The sequence below is a fragment of the Paralichthys olivaceus genome, chromosome 6, assembly GCF_024713975.1.
Source record: "Paralichthys olivaceus isolate ysfri-2021 chromosome 6, ASM2471397v2, whole genome shotgun sequence".
NCBI classification, from domain to species: Eukaryota; Metazoa; Chordata; class Actinopteri; order Pleuronectiformes; family Paralichthyidae; genus Paralichthys; species Paralichthys olivaceus.
The window spans coordinates 11,097,927-11,120,488 of NC_091098.1; the positions used below are offsets into that span (position 1 = coordinate 11,097,927).

Genomic DNA, 22,562 nt, shown 5'->3' on the forward strand with positions numbered 1-22,562 from the left:
AATTTTGAGAATATTTCATTTAGGACAACCTTTAGAGTTATTTTTTTCCTTCAAATTACAATAGTAAAGAAAAAATTGTGTTTTAGAAAACTCTGAAACGTTCACTCTTGTCCTGCAGACTTGTGAAGGAGCAAGAGGGAAATGGGAAAAGTCAGGAGACTCTGGACGACATCGGACCACAAACGTCATTTGAGAGAGGAGCTGAGGAGCAAGAGGAGATAACAGGAGAGGGTAACTACAGCTCAGAAACAAAACTGGCTCTTCAGTCTCATTTACTGAATGAGAGCTGCAGGAGAGTTGTTTTTCATTTTCAGATTATGTCTGATGCTTTGCTCCTTCCCTCACGATGGATCCTCACTTCTCTCTTGCTCCCAGGAAGTGACCCCAGCAGCCAGGATGACAAGTGGATTGTGATCGTGGACCGTGCAAGCCTGCTGATCATTCAGGCTCTGTCTGGATTCTACAAGCTCCAGGACCTGAGCTGGAGACTGCTGGAGCTCCACAGCCTCAAAATCGTTTCCACAGGCATCATTTGGGTGTCACTACAGGAGGTGGGATGTTTGATGTGTGCATATGTGAAAAAGTATGCATATATATGTTTTTTTCTAACTTAATTCAAGAGCATGATCTTTCAGTTTGAGTGGAAGAACTTACTGATTTCACATTCAAATTTTGAAATGCTTGTAATGCTTGCACTCAAATAGCCCCTGCTTGTGCTTAGATTTGCTCTGGTTGTGCTCAAACTGTGCGCTTGCACTTAGATATTTTGTTGCTTGGACAGATTTCCTCTCCACGTGCTCCTCACAGAGATAGCTTGAGCATGGGGGAAAAGAGCTGAGCCTGGAGGGCAGGAAAATTAAAACATAAGCAGAGGCTATCTGAGTGTGAGCGCATGGTTTTGAGTGAAAGCCATACAAGAACTGAATGTGAAATCAACAAGTCCTGTTCTCCAACTGAACACCATACTCTTGAATAAAGTGAGGAAAAAACTCTCATATATGTAGTGGAGGTAAAATCACCATGGAAGACATTTTTTTGAATATTCAAGGAGAGAATCACTGTTTTTCCATGTTTTCAGGTTTCTCTGATGAACTTGGTCTTCCTGGTCCTGTGGGTGTTTGCGCTCCCGTTCCCACGATTACGACCTTTGGCGAGCAGCATCTCTGCTGTGTGGGCCTGCGTCATGGTAGTGTGTAAGATGTTTTACCAGCTCAAAGTCATCAAACCCCTCGATTACTCCTCCAACTGCACCGCTGTGAGTATGCATAACTGTGTGTTTGAGGCAGAATTAAAACATTAAGATCGTTGTTTTTTGTTGTTTGCTCTGGGCATCACCCCTCCTCATTTTTAATCACATACAACTGTTAAAATGCAACTCACCTTCCTGCTCACACATAGTTGTCTTACGTTTCTCAGGGCCTGGTGCCATCCAACAGCTCAAGCCTGGATGATGGATTCGGGATGAGGGGGAACATGGTGGAGCTGCTCAGAAGATCTATTCTCTACATCGAGCCTGTAGACCCCATCTATTGGTGTGGAGCGCTGCGCAAGTGTGAGGGCAGGATTCTCCCCTGTCTCAGGGTACGATGAGACTTACTTGTAGTCTGGTTCAAGGAAAATGTAATCCTTGCACAAAACTGGTTTTGCATTTCTGTATGAAGTACACTGAAACAGGTTTATATTGTGACATACTTTCCCATGCAACATTATATCAATACAAACCATTTTTTAACCTAATAATCACATTATTAATATTCCTTATCATTTGAACCACCTGACATTAGGACATTATGCCCCAGTTCAGTTTTCTTCTAAGAAGTGTGTTTTGTGTTGTAGAACCATCTGATGATTCTTGGGCTGCTGGTGTTCGAGGCCACTGTCCATCGCCACCAGCTCTACTTCCGTCTCCACAACGACCTGAAGACCCCGCCCTTTAGCATCATCTTCCAGGGAATCACGAGGCAGCACCTGGACCACGGTGTCCTGCCCTGCATCAAGTACTTAATCAACTTCTGCTTCTACAAATTTGGACTGGAGGTACGCTTTAAGGCCTATGTGTGTGTGTGTGTGTGTCTGTGTGTGTCTGTGTGTGTGTGTGTGTGTGGGTGTGTGTCCAGATGTGATCACATGTTTCTGAGCTGTGTAATATGTCTGTGATTGACGTCTTTCTCACACATGCACTTCCTCTTAGATCAGTTTGATCGTAGGGGTCAATGTGATTGGTCAAAGGATGGATTTCTACGCCCTGCTCCATTCTTGTGCCTTATTGGCTGTCCTGTCAAGGCGCCGCAGGAAGGCTATTGGGGAGGTGTGGCCTAAATACTGCTGCTTTACTGCAGGGCTCATGGTGCTGCAGTATGTGCTTTGCATCGGCATCCCCCCCGCCTTCTGTGCTGGTATGAAAGTTTTAATCTCTGGAATTTCTGTATAAACTATTGTTTACGTCCAGTTCTTGAAAAAAGTGATGCTTTTAAATATCTATAGAGTTTTGCTTTGAAAAACAGATGAGGAAGTGAGAAAATATATATGTAATTGACAAAATAGATATGTGTCATTCCTTCATTATTAATTTAACCTGCCAACTTTTTTATTAATCAATTATTAGATGATAATAATTAAATTAAAATAAGATAAAACAGAGAATAGGCACCCACTGGAAGTAGTGAAAATAAATGCCAATTATATTATTCCATATATATTTCCATATATTTCCTGTTATGAAAATGTGTATATAATGTCCATATCTCTGTATTTGTATTTGTTGTCTTGTCTACCTAATTCTGACTATCTGCTGCTGTAACAAGTGCATTTTCCTACCTTTTCTTATCCTAATTTGGGATCAATAAATTACTTCATTAGTGATTGGTGATAATTTTTCTGTTGATTGAGTATTAAATATGTCACTGCATTAAATTCTCGCTCTATGCTCTTCCTATTCTACTCTGTTATATTTGTCAGATTACCCCTGGAGAACGGCACTTAAACCTTTGACTTCTAATGTCATCAAGTGGTTTTACCTGCCTGACTTCGCCATGAGACCAAATCCTTTATTCATATTCTGTGAGTCTATCTTCCTGTCCTTTGTTTTCCTCTTTTCTCTTATTCCTCTATTCCACTGCTCCTCCTCTGTCATTCCTCATGTCAGATCGTTTGTGTCTCTCCTGCTCTCCGCAGACGACCACCTCCTGTTGCTGTGCTCGTCTCTGCAGTGGTTGGTCTTTGAGGAGGAGAACCGTGCGGCGGTGCGACTGCTGGCCGGAGACAACGTTGAGATCAGCCGCAGTTTGGATCCTTGTTCCTTCAACCAGTTCATACCTGTGAATAACTTCCTTCACTGCAGGTCAGAGATATTATTTTAGCTTTTCAAGTTTCTTATGAGTTGAGTCTTTGTCTCATTTCAGTTGGTCTGAATGTTCATTTTTAATGGCTATCTACACTATCAAAAATATATGTGACTTATGGTTGGATTTATTTTCTAATCACGATGCACACCGCTCTCAAATCTAAATGTATGGACTCTGAATAAAAGCATGAACAAGCCGGAAGTCCATAATCAAGCACTTAGTTAATTCTCAAAACAGCTTCCTGGTCTGCAGGTTAAACTGCAGGTGGAGAACCGGGACTGCATCATTCTGGTTTGTGGTTGTTTTAGGAGCATTAATGGGTTGAGTTAGATCATTAATTTATGTCCGTTGTCAAACTCGTGAAAGCTGTTCTGGTAAACTGAAAATGCTGGATAAGCACTCATGGACATTTCCCATTTCCATGATAGATCAGTGGCTTTGCTTATGGATTTCATTTCACTTTCTGCTGCAGGCCATCATCAGATTTCTTGCTGTTGACAGAATATATTTCAAAAAAACGAAACTCAACCACCAAGGACATATTCATGGACAACGCATTGATGTTTAAGAAGTTGTGTTGTTTCATTTATCAAGATTTTTTTCTAATTTTTTTTCAGGCTCAGAGCTGCATCCCTAAATTTGCAATTTGAATATATTTGGGCTTGAAATTGAGATTTATTTTTGTAAATGTTTTATAGTATATATTGAACTATCAAAATATCAATTAAATAAAATCTATTTATTGATTGAAAGAAATAAGCATTACCCTACATTGTCTTCTACCATATAATTACACTAAAACAGCAACAGGAGTTAAAAAGACATTTACGGTAAATCAGAAGCTTCAGTGAGAGAATGGTTATTTTAGTTTATCTCAGCATAAAGACTGGAAACAGCCAGACTGCCCTGGCAAACCACGTCGGGCTGTTGCCAGGAATAACACTGTAAAACCACAAGTTGTTGATTTGACTTTGTTGTTCACATGTGATACAATATGTTAATCAGTGTTAGCTGGATGGAAACATCCGCAGTAAGCTAACTATCTGTAGCTTTACATTGACGATACTGATGTGTATTGATCTTCTTATCCATCTCTAATTGGCAAGGAAGCAAATATGTGTTTTTTCAGAAATGTTCTTGGTGAATGGTGAGAGGTGTAGTGACTGTAAAATGCTGCTGTTTATGAAGATGAATTTAAAACCACAATAAACCTTCTTCAAATTTTCACTCAGCAGTAATAATCAGCCTGTAAACTTTTATCATGATAGTTCTGGATAAAGGCTGAGATATCATTTTTGGCCATATAACCCAGGCCAAAATTATGTCTTTTTTTCGTGAATGCAGCGATAAATGGAGTTGTTTGAAGATGCAATTTGACAAGAAGGATAAGAAATGACTTCATGTTGTAAAATGTCCGTCTCTCCCTGGTCTTCAGGTGCTACCTTGACATGGTGAAGGTGTTTGTGTTCAGCTATTTCTTCTGGCTGGTGCTCTGCCTCATATTCATCACCGGCACCACTCGGATCAACATCTTCTGTCTTGGCTACTTGGTGGCCTGTTTCTACTTCATGTTGTTTGGCGGCAGCGTGCTGATGCAGCCTGTCAAATACATCCTGCGTCTGTGGGACTGGCTCATTGGCTACACTTGCTTTGTGATCGCCATGAAGAACCTACTCTCTGTGAGTTACCACACAGTGATCAAGTTCAGCATTTGTCTGCCTCATTTTAGACATGCATTGATTTATTGTTTAGCTTTTCTGCTCTTTTTTGCCTCTACAATACTGATTACTGCCTCTTTCTGCCTCTTTCCCTGTTCAGCTCGGTTCTTGTGCGTACCTGGACAGCCTGCTGAAGAATGGCTGCTGGTTAATCCAGGCCTTCAGTATGTTCTGCACCATCAAAGGCTACGATTTCCGTAAGTGTCTGTTATGACAATCACTGACAGCTTCCATGTATTTATATACATTATGTGTTAAAATAGTGAAGTAAAGAGACACATTGATGATTTTATATTAACATCGTGAAAGATCAGAACATGTTTTGATTTATTTCATATTAAATGAATACTGCTGCTGTCACTTTCATGCAGTGTACATTAGAAACTTGGTCGCACATTATTTTACAGTGTGCTAATAAGACTTAACAAAGCATACTGTATACCAAACAAAACTAGAAATAATATTTCATTGATTAGACAGGAAACAACCCCAGTTGTACTTTATATTAGATTTGACAAACCAAGACATAAAACCCATTTTAAGTTTTGTCTAATTTGATATAAAGTACAGATTAGACCCAGATATCTTCAGATAAAAAAGAGATCCCTAAAGACATAATTTGGTACTAAAGTGGAAAAGGAAACAATTAATACACAATATGCTGCATTCATTTACTGCAAATGTTGTATGATAATGGTAATAAGTAGCAGAAGAAGCCAACACATACAGTACAAACCAATGACAAATATGTATAAAATGAGAGGTAATAATAATAATGCATTATTTTGATTCAAGTCCCTCTAAGTTGTTTGTAAAGTATGTGATTCATGACTCACTTATGCACCCTTCTGGTTCTGTACTAATAATAGTGAACAATAGTGAAATATGGATGGGAATTTAGCTATAATGTGTGTAGAAGCTTTATACATGTGTAATATTTAATCTTACAGTGTACATATACAAATACACACACATACACACACATACTGTATATGTATATGTATATATATGTATGTCTTCTCTCCCTTGGCAGCTGATCCTGATGATGAGTGTGAGCTGCCGGAGGGCGAGGCCGGCATCGTCTGGGATGCGATCTGTTTCACTGTCCTCCTCGTACAGAGGAGGGTCTTCCTCAGCTACTACTTCCTCTATGTGGTGTCGGACCTCAAGTCTTCTAAGATATTGGCCTCCAGGTCTGGGCTCTACAAATACTCATCAAACTCCTGTTTACAGATAGTGGGGGTACAAATATGCTGAGGGTATATCACTGAAAGTGACATGTCTGCAGCTGACAGTGTGAATTTAGTGGATCTCACTCTCTAATTGTCCTTTTATCTGATCAGATGTTCTGTTCCTCTTCTCTCTGTCTCAAAGGGGTGCTGAGCTGTTTGAGGCCAAGGTGAAGAAGCAGGTAGCAGCCAGACTGGAGATGGAGAAGAAATCTGTGGAGACGCTGAAGAAACAGTAAGACACATTTAGCAAAACTGACTCTTCAGTCAGTTTAAATTCACACAAATTCAAAAAAGATGTTTTGATACCAAGTTCAATGGTGAAGTCTCACTCTAAGAAAGAGTAAACTAGCAAACTGAGGTTTCCTGGTCCAACAGACTTTAATTATTTTAGAGTGTATTAGAGTACTAGTGTGATGGACCGTATTCAGACCTGGTATTGAAATCTGTCCTGAGTGATCTGATCAGAGGTCAGCTCTAACAACACAGCTGAATGCATTGAAATGCATCATGAATATGTCCTGAGATCCAATCACTTTTTGAGGTGGTTTGGGACACATGTGGCCACAGTCTTTTCACTGTGTGAATGCAAATGTGTTCTGGGCCACATACGAAAGACTGCTTACTCAGCTGATGCCCTCTATACAGTTTAAACATATGTTTATGCCAGACTTACTCTAACCTCAACCATAGATCCTACTTGAGAACAATGTTTACGAAAAGTAAACCACTGACCTCCCCACCCTCTTCCTGTAGGATGGAAAAGATCAAATCGAAACAGAAGCCCCCATCAGCAAACAAAGCAGAACCTCCTACGGTTCAGGAGCAGGTGACGCTGGGTAACACAAGTGAATCTATTTTCTTTTTCTACTGTTAATAACCCATCAAATCATGAGCAGGCTTTCACAACTGTATCGAAAATGTCCATGAAAAATATGTTTGGTACAAAAACTCATGTCTCTAAAAAAATTCTTGTAGCAAAAGAGATCTTAAATATTCAGTTGTTTTTAAATATCTTAAAAAAGCACAGATTTTTTCTATTTTTTATAAATTTGATACAGATGCAGATATAGAGAAGAGTTTGAAGTTTGTTTTTATGTTGTGCGATTTGTTCAGTCCAGCTTTAAAAATGTATAGTCAATGATGTGTAAAACCCATGGAGTTCATCAATCTCAAACACCATAAGAAGGAAAACAAATGTCATTTTGAACAGCATGAACTGTGTTTCTCAGGTGATGATGAGAAGGCAAAGAGAGATGCAGGAAAATGGTGGAAGCCTTGGGTCTCTCAGCCTGGAGGTGAGCAACAACACCACACAACCAATACACTGCTTGGTTCCCTGAGAGTGATGCACACATTTTTTTAAATCACAGAAAGCATAGCAATGGGAAAGAATGAAGACCGGCCACTGCGGCAGCTTTATATCAGGTGCCTGTTGAAAGGCTGAACACAATGCGTCTTGATGTAGTTTTGACACTTTCTGTTTAACACAGTGGAAAACAACTGTGGCTACCATCTGTTTGAGAGCGACACGGAGGAGGAAGAGGAAGAAGATCTAGAGAAGAAAGAGGAGGAGGAAGCACCAAAGAAGAAATCTGCTTTCCAGGTAAGAGCCAGAAAAACACCTGAGACATGAACCTAAATATGAATGAAAGGGACACGTTACATGTTTTCCATACACTGAATGATAATAGTGACTGACAGCCAGTGGCTGGAGGATTTCGTTTTGCAGCAGATATTCACTTCAACTCGTGGATGAACTAATTCGATTTTGATGGTCAATGCTCAAAGTCACTGTGACCTCAGAAAAAAACATTTCTTACCTTGTGAACGCATCTCAGGGTCTTCTTCCAAGGGTCTTCTTCAGATTGGAACAAAATTGTGACCTTGTGTTCTTGATTGAATGTGATTCATCAGGAACACCCATAGTGATTTCATTACGTCTGGCAAAACCTTCACTCAAAGATGAAATGATTCGACTCTGAGATTTCACCAACTGATTCGATATGGGTGGCCAAAGGTCAAAGGTCACACTGGTTATAGTCTTTTTACTGCTGATGTCTCTCTATGGTGACTTCAGCAGCCCATGACTTGTAACTGTGTCTGTGATATTCCAGCTGGCCTATGGCGCCTGGGTGACCAGCTCCAAGACGGCACTGAAGGACCTGAAGACGGATAAGAAGAAAAGAAAGAAAGAAGAGAAGAAGAGAGCAAAGAAAGAGCTGCAGAGACTGCAGGGTGAGAGAGCACCATGTGGTGTTTACAGCATTTAATCCCCCTCCCTAATCAGTCCTAATATAATCCTGTTTTTGAATGTGGTTTATGTGAACCAGCTATTTTATTGCTTTTATAAATGATTTGAGAATCTAGACACATTACTGAGACTTTGAGGTCACAGGTTTGATCCCCACAGGCACCAGTGCAGAGGAGAAGGAAGACCAAAGCTAAATGTAAATCCATTTCACAAAATGTTCAACATTTTCAAATCATTCAGAAATTTGTTGTGAAAGGGAGCCTGAGAAGCACTGTAAAGGATTAATCAAAATCTGAAACTCTGCAGATGCTAAATCTAATCTGCCGAGTGGATTAAAGAGTAGTGGATTACAGGGTAGAAGAGAAAAGTAGAAGAAGATACAGTATCTTGTTTGCAAAGTTTTCTCTTGTCGAAAGTGCCCAAATTTAAAGTGCCTTTTATTCAAAGCCTTGATTTAATCAGTCCATTATATTTTAATATTGCCTAAAGATGAACATTATGGCACCAGGGGATTTATCTGATCACAGAAGCTTGATAATTCATAAGTTTATATAATATTATTAATATTTTGTCCTGGAACTTGAGGTCACGAGGTCACAAAATCTCCCCTGTGGGGACCATGAATCTGATACTAATCTAGCTGATCATTGTGGAGACTTCCTGCTGTTGTTGGTCACCAGGTCGTCACTAGCTGCAAAAAAGTTATTCAAATTCCAAACCTTTTTACAGGCATTGACAGAGCGGACTCCAGTGAACTGGAGGAAAGCACTGTGGAGGAGGAGGTGGCAGAGGAGGAAAAAGGTAAACACACATGAATGACTTTATTACACAAACCACTGGATATCACCACCAGTGTTTGAGTGGTCTTTTTGGATCCATGTGTACTGTTTGTATGTGTCCTCTCCTGACAGAAAACATCCTGCAGCGTGTCATCAGCACCCTGAAGTTCAGCTGGGTGTTCGTTCAGTCTCTTCTCGACGACCTGACAGAGGGTCTCAACTCGTTCTGTAAAGACAACCTGGACATTTCCAAAGTCCTGCGCTTTGAGCGAGCGTTACTCAACCAGCAGCAAAAGAAGGTGGGATAAAAGGATATAACTGACCCCAACCCTTTTATATAAAATAACTATTTATTGAGAAATATGTTGTTAGATTTAGGAAAAAAAATGTAATCCAAAAAAGTTCTTTTCTACGTACTACATATCAAATTTTAAGTTTATTTCAATTCAGTGAGATAACTTGATTAAGTAAAGATCGGAAAACAAAATAGAAACAACTTAAATATTATATGTATTCTATAAAGTACATATCGTACAGTATGTACTTCCCACACACACTGTGTCTTGTGTGAGCTACAGCCTCAGTCTTTTGTTTCTGACAGTGTCAGCGTTTTGTTTCTCCCTCTTCAGGGCAAAGAGGTGAGCCAGCAGAGTGTAAAGCAGTTTTATGAGAACTGGCTGTCCCGTCAGAACACACAGTCGTCTCAGGATTACCTGGATGACTCCTCACCTCCTCCATCCTCACCAGCCATCATCTCTTCACACCATGCATATGCCAAGCTGAAGAACCAAGCGTCGAAAGTGTCCTGGGGCAGCAGTGTTTCCAGGTAGGACACAGAGTTAGTCACATAATAACGTCTTCTCATGATGTCTCTTCTCTGTCTGCATCCGCTGTGCCCTCTGTGTCCAAGCATGTAATGCAAATAAGTAGTTAATATAACAATTCGGCTTAATTGGCTTTTCTGAAGTTACAACTGCCAACTAATCCTAAAAATTGCACAAAGATAATCAAGGCAAGTTCATTTAGCACATTTCAACAACAAGGCAATGTAAAGTGCTTTACATAAAAAAGTTAAAAGTTACATAGAAAATAAAAAATACATAAATATATTGATAAATAAATAAAAAAGTAACAGTGCTATGTAAAAACTTTATAATTATTTAATTTAATAAAAGCTGGTTGCAATGTTTTATTTACTATACTATTTAGAGCCTACCTGTCTGTAGACCACTTATCTGCTCTCTCTCTCCTCCACCTTCAGCTGTATGACTGATGAGACGATGCTGGGCTCCCGGCAGCCGACCCAGGAGGAGCTGGACGAGCCGCCCGCCGCCGACCAGCTCAGAAGGAGGCTCCTGAAGACGACCAACATCGACCTCAACTCCTTTGAGATTGACGATCTCTCACCAAGGTGAAGGAGAAATCTTATGGTTCACAGACAGATTTGCTAAAGGTTTGTGTAGACAATAAATTCATAACTAAACTCTCAGTGGCCACATTATTAGGTGCACCTGCAAAATCTAATGCAATCCAATATGACAGCTCAGCCATAAGTTCTTCCTGTACAAATTAATATGTGTGCTGACTTTGTGTAACTGGATGTTTACAATTGAAGTTGCAGTTTGCAGTGGTGTTGGATAACACTGTTCTATATATTAAGAGATGTTATCGATTGTTTTCTATATAAATCGATTAATTAGGCCATAAAATGTCCGAAAATGGTTGTTTTGTCCAGATATTCACCTTTTTTCTTATAATATTAAGTCTATCAACTGATAAATTGATTATCACAATAGTCTGCAATGAATTTAGTTGTTGATTTTTTTAAATTAATTAATTAATCGGTTAGTTATAACAGTGTTGACCTTCACATTTCTCAACATGAAGGAGGAGAAATATTTGAAAACATATTTGAACACAAAGCTGTCCATTTCAACACCACCCCTATGAGCTATCCAAAAAAATTCAATCAACATCAGGGGTTTTTGTGATGTGGAATTTGTGGCATATCTTGTAGTATTATATTGCACTAAATTAAAATAGGTGTACCTTATAAAGTGGCCAGGGTGATGATGCAAATTAATTAGATGTCAATTATTCCCTATGGTAAGTCTAGACTGTCCTTAAATAATATCCATTTCCCCCACAAAATGAGCACAGTTTACATAATGTCCTTTAAATGTGGAAAGAAGACATTGCAGAGTTTAGCCATTTATTCATATAACCAGACGTGGGAAAGAGCATCGACATGAAACAGATCCGAATTAGGATTTACTCCAGAGGCCCAGTCCATCATGCAAATGTGGGCAGAATGTTTTGTGTGGGAATCAACCACCATCGATTAGTACAAATTAAATGGAAGCCATCATGTTGTTTTTGTCTGAGATGTTTTTTTCTCCTGGAGATTCATTTATTTCCCTACATCTTACTTGTTTCTCCATTTTGATTTGTTTCTTATGTGTTTTTATATATCTTGAATGTTTTTGAGCAACACAACATTTGCTCTCTACATGCCTTGTGTAAATGTCCTTTATTTGTGAAGATAAAATATCTGGTTCCATCTTCCTCTCAAAAGCTGTGAAGATGGTGTCCTTCCAAAGGAAGATCACAAACAGGAAGAGGAGGAGGAGGAAGACACAGAAGACGAGAAGAAACCTGAGCAAGAACAAGAAGAAACAGAGGAAGAAGAGAAAGATGAACTGCATGAAGAGGATCGTGAGGTCGAGAAAGAGCTTGAGCTGGACGAAGAACAGCAGCAGAGAGAAGAAGATGAGTGCATTGAATATCCAGAATGCGCCTTGGTGGGTTTCAGGGAGAGTGATGGAGAGAAAAGTCTGGACCTCACGGAGTCGCCCAGGCCTCTGAGTCAGGAGACGAGGAACCTCACTGCCAGCGAGCTTCTGCTCAACAAGTCAGTCGACGCTAGAAATGTTTAGAGCATCTTTTAAAAAGTTCTTCAAGAGACAAGCTGCTAATCTCCATCTCTTTCTCTTTCTCTGTCTCTTCCTCACTTCCCTCCATCCTTCCTGCAGCATGTTTGAAAATGATGAGATCTCAGACTCCGACAAGTTTTTTGTGACGTTGCCGAGGCCACTGAAGCTTCTGTTTGCCCTCTACCACACCATGGTGTCCAAATCAGAGATGCTCTGCTATTTCGTCATCATCCTCAACCACATCGTGTCAGCCTCGTTCCTCTCACTCATCCTGCCCATTCTCATCTTCCTCTGGGCCATGCTGTCTGTGCCTCGGCCGTCCAAACGCTTCTGGATGACAGCTATAATCTACACAGAGGTAGGTTTATCACCAGAGCTACAGGAGGTTTTTTTCACAATGATGTTATTGCTCTGCTTGCACAGTAACATAAAGATAGCCTTTATCAATTTTGCATACATATATTACTGTGCTCATATTTTCCATGATGCTGCACCACATGAATATATAATACAGTAATTTTATACTATCACAAGCTTTAAGTGTATGAACCACATTATTCAAGCTGCATTTTATTCTATTTTTGAACATCCATCCATCATCTATACCGCTATCCTTTAAGAGTCACGTGGGGAGGTGACATTGGGCGAGAGGCGAGATACACCCTGGACTTACGGTTAATTTAAGATAAGATAAGATAAAACAATCCTTTGTTAGTCCCACAATGGGGACATTTGCAGTGTTACAGCAGCAATGGCAGTCAAACTGACATCAGTAAAGTAATAAGTAACATGTAATACCTATGAGTGTAAGGAATATTCAAATCTAAATGGAATAATAACTAAACTCCATGCACAAGGACTTCTTTCTTTGAGGAGGAAGTCCGCTGCAGAGCATCTATTACAGAACAAATGAAATCCACAAAGTTGCATGTTGATCCATTACTGTCACAACAGAAAAGGTTTGATTTAGGGGCGACATCTTGAGAAGACGTCTGGTGTTATTTATTTATTTGTTTTGATATTTTTTCTCATTCAGTCTCAAATGATTAAAACTGGTGTTTTGCTCAATCAAGGACTTTCTCCTCTGTTTCTCTCAGCTGACTGTTGTGGTGAAGTACTTCTTCCAGTTTGGTTTCTTCCCCTGGACCACCTCTGCCTACAGAGGCATCAATGCAGAGCGGCCCTTTGCCCTGCCCAACATCATCGGGGTGGAGAAGAAAGATGGCTACGTCCTCATGGATCTCATCCAGCTGCTCGCCTTGTTCTTCCACCGCTCTATTCTCAAGGTTGTCATGAAAGACGACGGTTCAGATACATCTGCTCATTATCTAACATCCCCTTGTGCCACAGTATCTCTTGTACAGGAATTCCAGCACAGTTTCCGTGCAGCTATGTTGAATTAACTTGTGTGTTCATGACTGCACAGTGCCATGGGCTCTGGGACAACAAGGAGGTCGAGATGCCCGACTTCTTCAAGAAAATGAAGAAGAAAGTGGACAAGAAGAAGATGATGGGTGGTGATAAGATGGGCAGCAAAGAGAAAGCTGGACGCCGGCTGAAGTTCCTCCCGCTTCAAGCCTCCACCACCTCCATTTTCTGTAGACGAAAGAGACGCGACTCTGGCGGATCTCAGGATGGTGAATATTCAGATAGAAGACATTTTTATGAGAGTTTCACTTCTCCTCTCTTTTCTGATGTCTCTCCTGCTTAATTTTTGGTTTGTAAAAGTTATGCAGGAGAATATGTTTTCTTCTGCGTTTGTTTGTTGGTTTGGTATTTTACTTTTATATTTCCTTTTACCAGGATTTTGCAAAAACTACCCATAAAATGTTGGTCTGGATCTGAATCAGGGGGACTTTTTCCTCTCTTTCTTAAATTTTTATTTTGACATTTTCACTGATTTACAAAGAAATAATTAATGGATCTTTATTAAAATATTCAGGTATATTTAGGGAGCTGATTTCTTTGAGTGTGTGAAATTTAGTGCAGCTTTATTGAATTTAAGGGAACTGTTGGGCCTCGGCGGAGGTATGAGCTCTACTAAGAAACATTCTAGTTGCTTGATGAAATTTATCACCAGACAAGACTCACAAGACTCCATTTCATTATTTTCACTGGAGAGGTGAAGCCCAAGAAGCAGCACAGCAAGAAGACGAGACGACAGCAAAACAAGGTCCCACTGACCAGGAAGCAGAGGATCAGACAGCAGATCAGAGAGAGGATGCTTCGGGCCAAAGCTGCCATCATAGAAGTGTACGATGTTTTCTCTTTCTTGCTTCACATATGACATGCACAATGAGCTGCATTTCTTTTTGATTAATTGCATATAATCTTTTTTTGTTGCTTACAATATACAATGTTTTGTTTACGCCTGACGTCTGAGAAAAGTTTGCACCTGTAGAATAGTTTTCCAGCTTCTATGGGTTTCTGATTTCTGTACTTCTGTCTCTTTTTCTCTAGTGCCCTTCACATTTATTTACCCATAAGGCAGTTTTTCTACGACATCATCCACCCAGACTTCAGTCCTGTGTGTGACGTCTACGCCCTCATGTTTCTCATCGACGTGGTCAATTTCATTGTGACTATATATGGATATTGGGCTTTTGGGGTTAGAGTCTTTTGTGTATCTCGTCAAAATCAGCATACACATCTGTATGAATGTTACAAGATACATTCACACTCAAATGTTCAATATGAAAAAATCTGTGTCATATTTGTGCAGAAATATTCCGCAGCAGCCGACATCACAGAGTCCCTGTCGGAGGACCAGGTTCCAGAGGCTTTCCTGGTCATGCTACTTATGCAGTTCGGCACCATGATAGTGGACCGGGCTCTCTACCTGAAAAAGTCCCTGATGGGAAAGTGTGTTTTCCAGGTGGTGCTGGTGTTTGGCATACATTTCTGGATGTTCTTCATCCTCCCCGGGGTCACTGAGAGGTCAGAGTTCATCACTTTCATTTGTTTCTGGTCACTCAGCTGTAATATTCACTACATTGACACTGAGCCCTTGTTTAATGTACATGCACACCACACACACACACGCATTTAAAAAAAAAGCAAAAGGGGTGATGCATACCCTGCATGTGCATTGTATACATCACTGCAGTGTCTTTGTTAATGACCTAGACTGTGGTGGCCCACCATAGTTTCATAGTGATACACTCCTGGCCCTGATCTGTAAGAGCATACCATGTGTCCCACTCTGTAAAATGGATAAAGGGTAAAAAAGCAAAAAAAGAAAACACATTTCAAAACACGTGTCATTTATTTCTCTGCAGGCGGTTCAACAGGAATCCTGTCGCTCAGCTCTGGTACTTTGTAAAGTGCATCTACTTCGGCCTGTCTGCCTACCAGATCAAGTGTGGCTACCCAAACCGCATCCTGGGCAACTTCCTGACCAAGAACTACAACTACCTGAACCTTTTCCTCTTCCAGGGGTATGAAATAGTTTCAATCAGGATAGACTTCAAATAACAAATAAACTAAAATTATAGCCATGAATCGCTGAAATTACAGCTGAGAGTGACTAAGAGGAGAACAGAGTTGACAGCAGTGACATGATTGGCTGATTGAGATCATGGTGAGATCAAATTGGATCACCGTAAACATCCAACAAGCAGCTGATCAGAAGAGGTGGAGAGAGTGAGAGAGGACATTTTACAAAACAAACGTATTATTCTTGTTTCCTCTCCTCTTTCAGGTTTCGTTTGGTTCCCTTCCTGACAGAGCTGAGAGCAGTGATGGATTGGGTTTGGACAGACACCACTCTCTCTCTGTCCAGCTGGATTTGTGTTGAAGACATCTATGCGAACATATTCATCCTCAAGTGCTGGAGAGAGTCTGAGAAAGTAAGTGGGACACTGATGTACTGCTGCAGCACCGCCATGCAGCACACACTTGATAAAGAGAACGATATAAAAGCTGTGTAGACACGATCATTTATATCGTCAGCTTCTAATATATGACAAGTGGTTTCTTCCAGAAATATCCCCACACTCCAGGGCAGAAGAAGAAGAAGGTGGTGAAATATGGAATGGGAGGATTCATTATCTTCGCTCTCATCAGCATCATCTGGTTCCCACTCCTCTTCATGTCACTGGTCCAGTCAGCAGCCGGGGTGACCAATCAGCCGGTGGACGTCTCCATCCAGCTCAGCATTGCAGGATACGAGGTCAGGATGGACATGAGTGTGTTAAACGTTTGGTGTTAAGACCCTGTTATACCCCCTTTTGTTTTTTTCTCCTCCTCCTTTTTTCTCACTCTCTCTTCTGTCAGGGGCACGTGATGAGCAGGACTAAGTGGAAGGGGATTTAAGGACTTTAATCGCCATCTGAGTGCCAGCACCCTGTGTCATCGTGGCACAGTGATAATTGTTTGTTTCCTTTTGAGTTGGGGGTTTGATATTCCTCTTTTGGTTTTTTGTTTTATTTAGATATTGTTTCTTAGGTAGGCAGGAGGGGAAGTATCTGGATCAATGAGCAAAGAGAGAGAGTGAGAGAATTGGGACTGTCTTCCTAATTAAACTTACGCTGAGCTTCATAAGACAACACTGCAGCTCTCCGCTGCACAGGGCCACACTGCAAACAGCTGACCGCTACCACAACAACCACCTCCCTGCAGTGCAATCATGATGTGCACCAGTAATTATAGGTCTTTTACTCTCTGGTTTGTCTGCTTTCGTTTTCACAGCCTCTATTCACCATGAGTGCCCAGGAGCAGAACCTGGTTCCATACACAGAAGCTGGATTAAACCGGCTCACTAAAGTCTACGCTACTCATCCAGTAAGCACCACTTCATTTTACTGTGTGTGAGACCAAATACGAAACAATTCACCCCAGCACTTCAAGTTAGAGGAACAAGATATCAATGAATCGGACATAACAATGATCTGTTTGTGTGTTTTAGGATTTGATAGTCACCATCTATTAAATGTTCTCTCTCTCTCAGTCTGCCATGCAGTTCATAATGAACTACTATGCTGAGGACATCATCGTTGCTAAGATCAAGAGTGATGCCAGTCGGCTGTGGAGCATAAGCCCGGCCAGTCGAGAGGCCATGATACAGGAGCTCACCAACTCCTCTCACATATACATAACCCTAGGCTGGACGCTGCTAAGGTCAGTGTGTGTTTCATAATCTCTAACAATGTGCCTGTATGTGGTCATGTCGTAACATGTGTAGCTACTACTAAATGACTGATTTACTGTTATATGCATTTTTCTAAAATGTTAAGTGCTTAAATATATTTTCATACTTTTTGTTTTCACTACTTACTCTTTTCTGTATGTTGATCACTAGTTGAGAATCTGGATTAATAGTTAATGTGTGAATGGATGTGAATAGTTGCACATGTCGCCAATGTGAATACATGTACTTCAGGCAACAGTAGAAAAAGGTGCAGGGCAGGATCAAAGTCAGGCGATGAGCATGAAGACAACCATACAGTGTAAGCAGGGAGGTGCAGTATGAAGACAGAGGGGATGATCTGGTCAATTGAAACAGTTGTGTGCAGGGGGTGGAGCGGTGGTAGAGGGGTTTGGCTGGGTCTGAAAGACACACGTGACCGGTGACATCACACGTGACATGACTGTCATGATCATAGATGAATGTGATGACCGTGACACATTTTGCACAGATGTACAAAGCTTTGCATAAACTGTGGCACCTGTGCCACTTAACACTCCTCAGGGATGCGTCCATATCGATGAATGCAGAGACGGTGGGAGAACACACTGTGAAGTTTGAAGACAAGACCTTGAGAGAGGGGATCATCCACATGCTCAAAGGAAACAGCAGCAAATCTGTGTGAGTCTCTGTCAATGTGCACAAACAGCTGCTCTTGACTGTTTCATCTTCTGCAGGTTTCCTTTAGAAATGCTAGTGCAAAAAAGAAGAGCTTCATGGAATCAGACGAGTAAAACTCATACCTACAAATGTAATACGGATAAAACTAAGAGTTGTGTTATCAAGTATTTCCCAACACTTTCACAGCCCAGACATTCATCTCATCACATACAGTATATTTTGTTATGTTGTGTTATTCTGCTCTGCAGGATCATTAACTCTCTGCTACCAAAGTTCATCAGGGGTCCCAAAGGATCCGAATCCAAAATGGCGACCAGGATGAAAGTAGGTTAGTTACAGTTTATTTTACATAAAGAAAATACTGCAGATATTCTTTGGCAAATTATAATTGCATGGTACTAATGTCATGCATTTGCTTGTAATTTAGCTCCTTTTGTCTCTTTCTATGTAGGATTTTTGAAATTGTATATCAATGAGGTCTGGACTCCAGAGAGGATCAGCTGATCAAAGATCCTCCAGCAGTTTAGTTTGACCATGGTGTCTTTTCCCCCCCCAGAGCACTCAGACCGCCCAGACCTCCAGGCGCTCGCTTTCTTCAGGCCCATGTCGGTCAAACTTCAGCAGGTCAACAGGACGTCAGGGAAGGACGCAGAGCAGTGGTGGGTGGTGGAGGAGTGCTCGCCTGTTCTCACCTCGTCTGAGCTCAAGTGTGAGAGTATAGAGATCGTGGTGTTCAGTGATAAGGTCAGCCCCTCCAGTCTGGGCTTTCTGGCTGGACACGGGTAGGTAACAAGACAAATTTGATCTGCACTCTGTCAAGAAGTCAATATTATGATTGTGGCTGGACTTGATTCTCTCTTCTCTGGTTTTAAAGAGACATTTCAATGTGCACTGCAGTAAAACCTGTCCTTGTTTACAAAACTGTTATTTTTCCTGAGCTTAGAAAACACTGTCTCTGCTCACTGGTTCTCAACTTTAGAATTTATGATGATGATAATCCACACACCTCATTTCTTTCATTATTATATATATTACCAGTTTTCACAGTGGTGGGATGTTATAAACTACACTTCCTCAGTTACTCTACTTGAGTAAATTTTTCATGCATCTGTATTATAAATATTTTTTTACTTTTCTTTATACATATATCAGCATATATTTTTTCTGTGATATACAGCTGATATAGATTTAAACGTCAGCAGATTTGGGGAGAACTGTCCCTTTAATTTCACATCTGCACAAGTCAATGAAATGATCTAATGTAAAATTCTATATTGTTAAAACTTCAATGGGTTTTTGACTCTCACGCACACACTTACCTTAAACTTCCTCACCACAGCATCGTGGGTCTGTACATGTCCGTGGTGCTGGTCATCGGAAAGTTCGTCAGGGAGTTCTTCAACGGGATCTCCAGGTCCATCATGTTTGAGGAGCTTCCGTGCGTGGACCGGGTCCTGAAGCTCTGCACGGACATTTTCGTGGTCCGGGAGACGGGAGAGATGGAGCTGGAGGAGACACTGTTTGAGAAACTCATCTTCCTCTACCGATCGCCGGAAACCATGATCAAGATGACCAGAGAGAAGAAAGACAGCTAGGGTGTGAGGATATATCACCAATCACTTGCCATATCGATCAAGTTGTAATAAGGATGAGAATCCATTTCATCGATACTAATCTTGACCTCTGACCTTCATGGACAGACTTTTTTAGTGGATCAGTAAAATATTTTCCATTGTAAGAATTCATCCTTTTCCCGATTTCATTTATAAACATGTTTAAAATTTCAATAAAGATCATCGATGTAGATTTAACTTGTCTGAGATGTTTACCAGTATTATGTCCCTTCTTTTAACAAGTTCATCCAGGAAAACGATTATTCAATAACTAACAAGGCACTTAACTGTAACACCAGTTAATCTGGACTGCAGTTAGATCAATTTGACTGCAGGCTACTATTTGTCATTGTTAATACCATTTTCTGCCCATTGAGTATAATGCATGCATTTCTGATTTTGGATATAGGTTTTTACTGTTGTAAAGTACACACATCATCATACTCTTTTAGGGACATTTAAAAAAAAAAAAAATCCTTGATATACTTACAGATCAACACACACACATACCTCTGTTCTGTAAATACCAATGTGTCTATGTAAACTACTGCTCTGATTCATTTATATCAAAATAAAAATTGTGGTTACAGACAAAATGCTTTGTGTCTCAATCAATCTGGGATGGTGTAAATAGTGGATTCACCAACAAGCAAATATACTAGGAAACAACATGTATTTCAGATATTCATCTTTAATACAATTTTAATTACAAATGAAAGGGATAAACAGCAATTTCATTCGGGTCCCCGTTCTAACAAGTCATCTTGATAACATCCATTTTTCTTCCATTCTCCTTGGTGGACAGGATAGTGACAGGACCTCACAACTCCAGAAAAAGTTATCTACAGTGTAGTGTCACATCCTGGAGGAAAAACAGAGCAGAAGAGTGCAAAGCTTATTAAACATTAACAATATATATTTCAAGACTTGTGTTGCAGCCGGTGGAAAACACAACATTTTACTATTGTAATGGAAAAATAAATCCAATGAAATACCAACAAATTCTGTTAACAAGAGTTATTGGAAGATGATATATCCCACTACTTTGCACTGTCACTTAATTACCTCCACCAAAGAGGTTATATTTTCATCAGGATTAGTTTGTCTTTCAGTGAGTTAGCAGCATTACACAAACATCTGGAAGGATTTCCACAAATCTTTGTAGGATGTGATATGGGTCAGGGAAGAACCCATTCAATTCCACAGATACTTTCTTTGAATGTGAGCATTAGTGCATTTTTCACCAATTTCCCAGTGAATAATTCATGGTCCTTGATAGGAAAAAAATATTTAGAGGAAGCCAAATCTGAGTGTTTGCAATTTGGTGCAGCTTGATTCAATTTTAAATGATTTTTGGGCCTTGACCATTACCATTAAAATTACATATCCAATTATTCGTAAAATATAGTATATATTATGCATATTCATATGACAGCTGGAGTTACTAATATGCAGGTAAAGATTTTGCATTCTAACCAATCTTTGCCTCACGTAACTGAGGTAGAAAATATAATACGTTTCTATAGTTTAAACTAAGCAATACTACAGCTTATTAATCAGTTAAACAAGTTATATGTTAGCTGCACTTTAACAACGTCATTACAACGTTGCAATGATGCACAAGAGTTAGTGTCAGAAATAATAAAACCACATAACTAAAATACACTGAACAGGGTCGTTAGTTCCCTTTTACACTTTGCATGTTGTAGCTTATGTCAGTGATACTATTGTACTGACTCTTCATAAATTGGATATGTATTTGCTTGTCGTGCAGTACTGATCAGTGGTGTTGCTGCTTAAAGGATGTGAAGACTCCTCACACCACCGAGTGGGACTGAAGCGTGAAGCTGTCAATGTCACCGCCGCCTCTCCTCCACACAGCCCTGCTGCTGTCAGGGGCCATGATGACTCAACCTGCACTACCATTCTGTGGCTTCAGACCGTCGGTGTGACATGACGAACTTACGTTATGCTGCAGGTTTGGGTTTGAGGACTTTGACGTTGGCTTCTGCAGCCTTCATTGCTTCGCCCCGCAGCTGCGGCTTCAGCGCAGCGCGCACCGCGTTAGCGCAGATAGCGGAGAAGCGGATGTAGCTGCAGAGGACACACACATGTTAGCCGCATGCTAAAGGGCAAACATTGCTGAGGACGATCGGTGTGATGAGATAAGACACAAGTGTGAACATTTCTTTAATGACACATGATATCACCGGTGCATTAGCAGAGAGAGTCGCATCGTACACGGTTGTCACTTAAACGAATGGGTTGGGAAGCTAACTCAGGCTAGTAGCTTAGCCATGTAGCTCTGGTTAGCATTTAATAATGAAATACGGACAAATACTTTGTAAACGTTATGAGTTATGATAAAACAGTCTTTATTAACAACACAGCGTTTAACTGTGACCATAGCAGTGACTCTGTGGTGGATATTTCCTGCAGTCTCTTACCTTAGGCCTGCCTGTCTCCAGTATGCGACCATCTTGTCTGTGTTGTGGCTTCAAGGACAGGTCGGATATGTGCGTGATGACGTCTTTTGACCTACGCAGGCTCTGGTTTCCATGGTTTCTCCCTCACCCAATGAGGACCGCGCAGAGTCATGATTGACAGCTCTGATGTGGTCTGCTCCGCCCCCTCACACAGAGTTATAAAACAAATTGAAGTTTAGCGTTAATAAATATACTGCGAATAAAAACTTTACAAAACCTCACCCTCACTGAAGTTTGATTCTATAGCATTGACCCGAGGATAGAAACTGCTCGGTTTTTCTGGATCAGTAAAATTATTTTCCAAATCGAATGTTTCTCTGACTCAAAACGATTATTTTCTATTTTCATGAAAATAAATAATCTATTCTGAATTCTGTTAATTCTGAATTAATAAGGTTAT

At 40.5% G+C, this 22,562-nt stretch overlaps 2 protein-coding genes across 2 annotated transcripts in view; one reads left to right on the top strand and one right to left on the bottom strand.

The window, feature by feature from the left end:
• LOC109630521 (piezo-type mechanosensitive ion channel component 2) overlaps nucleotides 1-20,283 on the top strand; it is a 31,725-nt gene extending 11,442 nt beyond the window's left edge. The window contains exons 21-56 of the mRNA XM_069527363.1: nucleotides 119-231; nucleotides 376-551; nucleotides 1,079-1,255; nucleotides 1,417-1,581; nucleotides 1,837-2,037; nucleotides 2,192-2,396; nucleotides 2,959-3,060; nucleotides 3,175-3,340; nucleotides 4,780-5,023; nucleotides 5,163-5,259; nucleotides 6,096-6,255; nucleotides 6,437-6,526; nucleotides 7,048-7,130; nucleotides 7,524-7,589; nucleotides 7,785-7,897; nucleotides 8,409-8,529; nucleotides 9,275-9,346; nucleotides 9,457-9,623; nucleotides 9,954-10,150; nucleotides 10,586-10,735; nucleotides 11,900-12,235; nucleotides 12,357-12,615; nucleotides 13,355-13,543; nucleotides 13,684-13,894; nucleotides 14,378-14,510; nucleotides 14,718-14,865; nucleotides 14,980-15,194; nucleotides 15,536-15,694; nucleotides 15,958-16,105; nucleotides 16,240-16,428; nucleotides 16,947-17,039; nucleotides 17,206-17,375; nucleotides 17,947-18,063; nucleotides 18,312-18,391; nucleotides 18,620-18,845; nucleotides 19,403-20,283. Coding sequence (XP_069383464.1) covers nucleotides 119-231; nucleotides 376-551; nucleotides 1,079-1,255; nucleotides 1,417-1,581; nucleotides 1,837-2,037; nucleotides 2,192-2,396; nucleotides 2,959-3,060; nucleotides 3,175-3,340; nucleotides 4,780-5,023; nucleotides 5,163-5,259; nucleotides 6,096-6,255; nucleotides 6,437-6,526; nucleotides 7,048-7,130; nucleotides 7,524-7,589; nucleotides 7,785-7,897; nucleotides 8,409-8,529; nucleotides 9,275-9,346; nucleotides 9,457-9,623; nucleotides 9,954-10,150; nucleotides 10,586-10,735; nucleotides 11,900-12,235; nucleotides 12,357-12,615; nucleotides 13,355-13,543; nucleotides 13,684-13,894; nucleotides 14,378-14,510; nucleotides 14,718-14,865; nucleotides 14,980-15,194; nucleotides 15,536-15,694; nucleotides 15,958-16,105; nucleotides 16,240-16,428; nucleotides 16,947-17,039; nucleotides 17,206-17,375; nucleotides 17,947-18,063; nucleotides 18,312-18,391; nucleotides 18,620-18,845; nucleotides 19,403-19,658 — 5,794 coding nt within the window. The 3' untranslated portion in view covers nucleotides 19,659-20,283. The remainder of the gene's footprint in view (nucleotides 1-118; nucleotides 232-375; nucleotides 552-1,078; nucleotides 1,256-1,416; nucleotides 1,582-1,836; nucleotides 2,038-2,191; nucleotides 2,397-2,958; nucleotides 3,061-3,174; nucleotides 3,341-4,779; nucleotides 5,024-5,162; nucleotides 5,260-6,095; nucleotides 6,256-6,436; nucleotides 6,527-7,047; nucleotides 7,131-7,523; nucleotides 7,590-7,784; nucleotides 7,898-8,408; nucleotides 8,530-9,274; nucleotides 9,347-9,456; nucleotides 9,624-9,953; nucleotides 10,151-10,585; nucleotides 10,736-11,899; nucleotides 12,236-12,356; nucleotides 12,616-13,354; nucleotides 13,544-13,683; nucleotides 13,895-14,377; nucleotides 14,511-14,717; nucleotides 14,866-14,979; nucleotides 15,195-15,535; nucleotides 15,695-15,957; nucleotides 16,106-16,239; nucleotides 16,429-16,946; nucleotides 17,040-17,205; nucleotides 17,376-17,946; nucleotides 18,064-18,311; nucleotides 18,392-18,619; nucleotides 18,846-19,402) is intronic.
• A 64-nt stretch (nucleotides 20,284-20,347) lies between these two features.
• Nucleotides 20,348-22,281, bottom strand: atp5f1e (ATP synthase F1 subunit epsilon). The gene is made up of 3 exons (XM_020088771.2): nucleotides 22,124-22,281; nucleotides 21,643-21,770; nucleotides 20,348-20,538 (listed from the first exon to the last, which is right to left on the bottom strand). The coding sequence occupies exons 1-2, from the start codon at nucleotides 22,153-22,155 to the stop codon at nucleotides 21,644-21,646; spliced, it is 159 nt and encodes a 52-aa protein (XP_019944330.2). The 5' UTR covers nucleotides 22,156-22,281; the 3' UTR covers nucleotides 20,348-20,538; nucleotide 21,643.
• Between the last annotated feature and the right edge of the window lie 281 nt (nucleotides 22,282-22,562).

Bases quoted from the DNA above. Each gene is read 5' to 3' on its own strand.
- atp5f1e (XM_020088771.2), bottom strand. From the start codon at position 22,155: ATGGTCGCATACTGGAGACAGGCAGGCCTAAG. The intron at 21,771-22,123 runs GTAAGAGACTGC...TGTCCTCTGCAG, and splicing joins TGGAGACAGGCAGGCCTAAG to CTACATCCGCTTCTCCGCTA.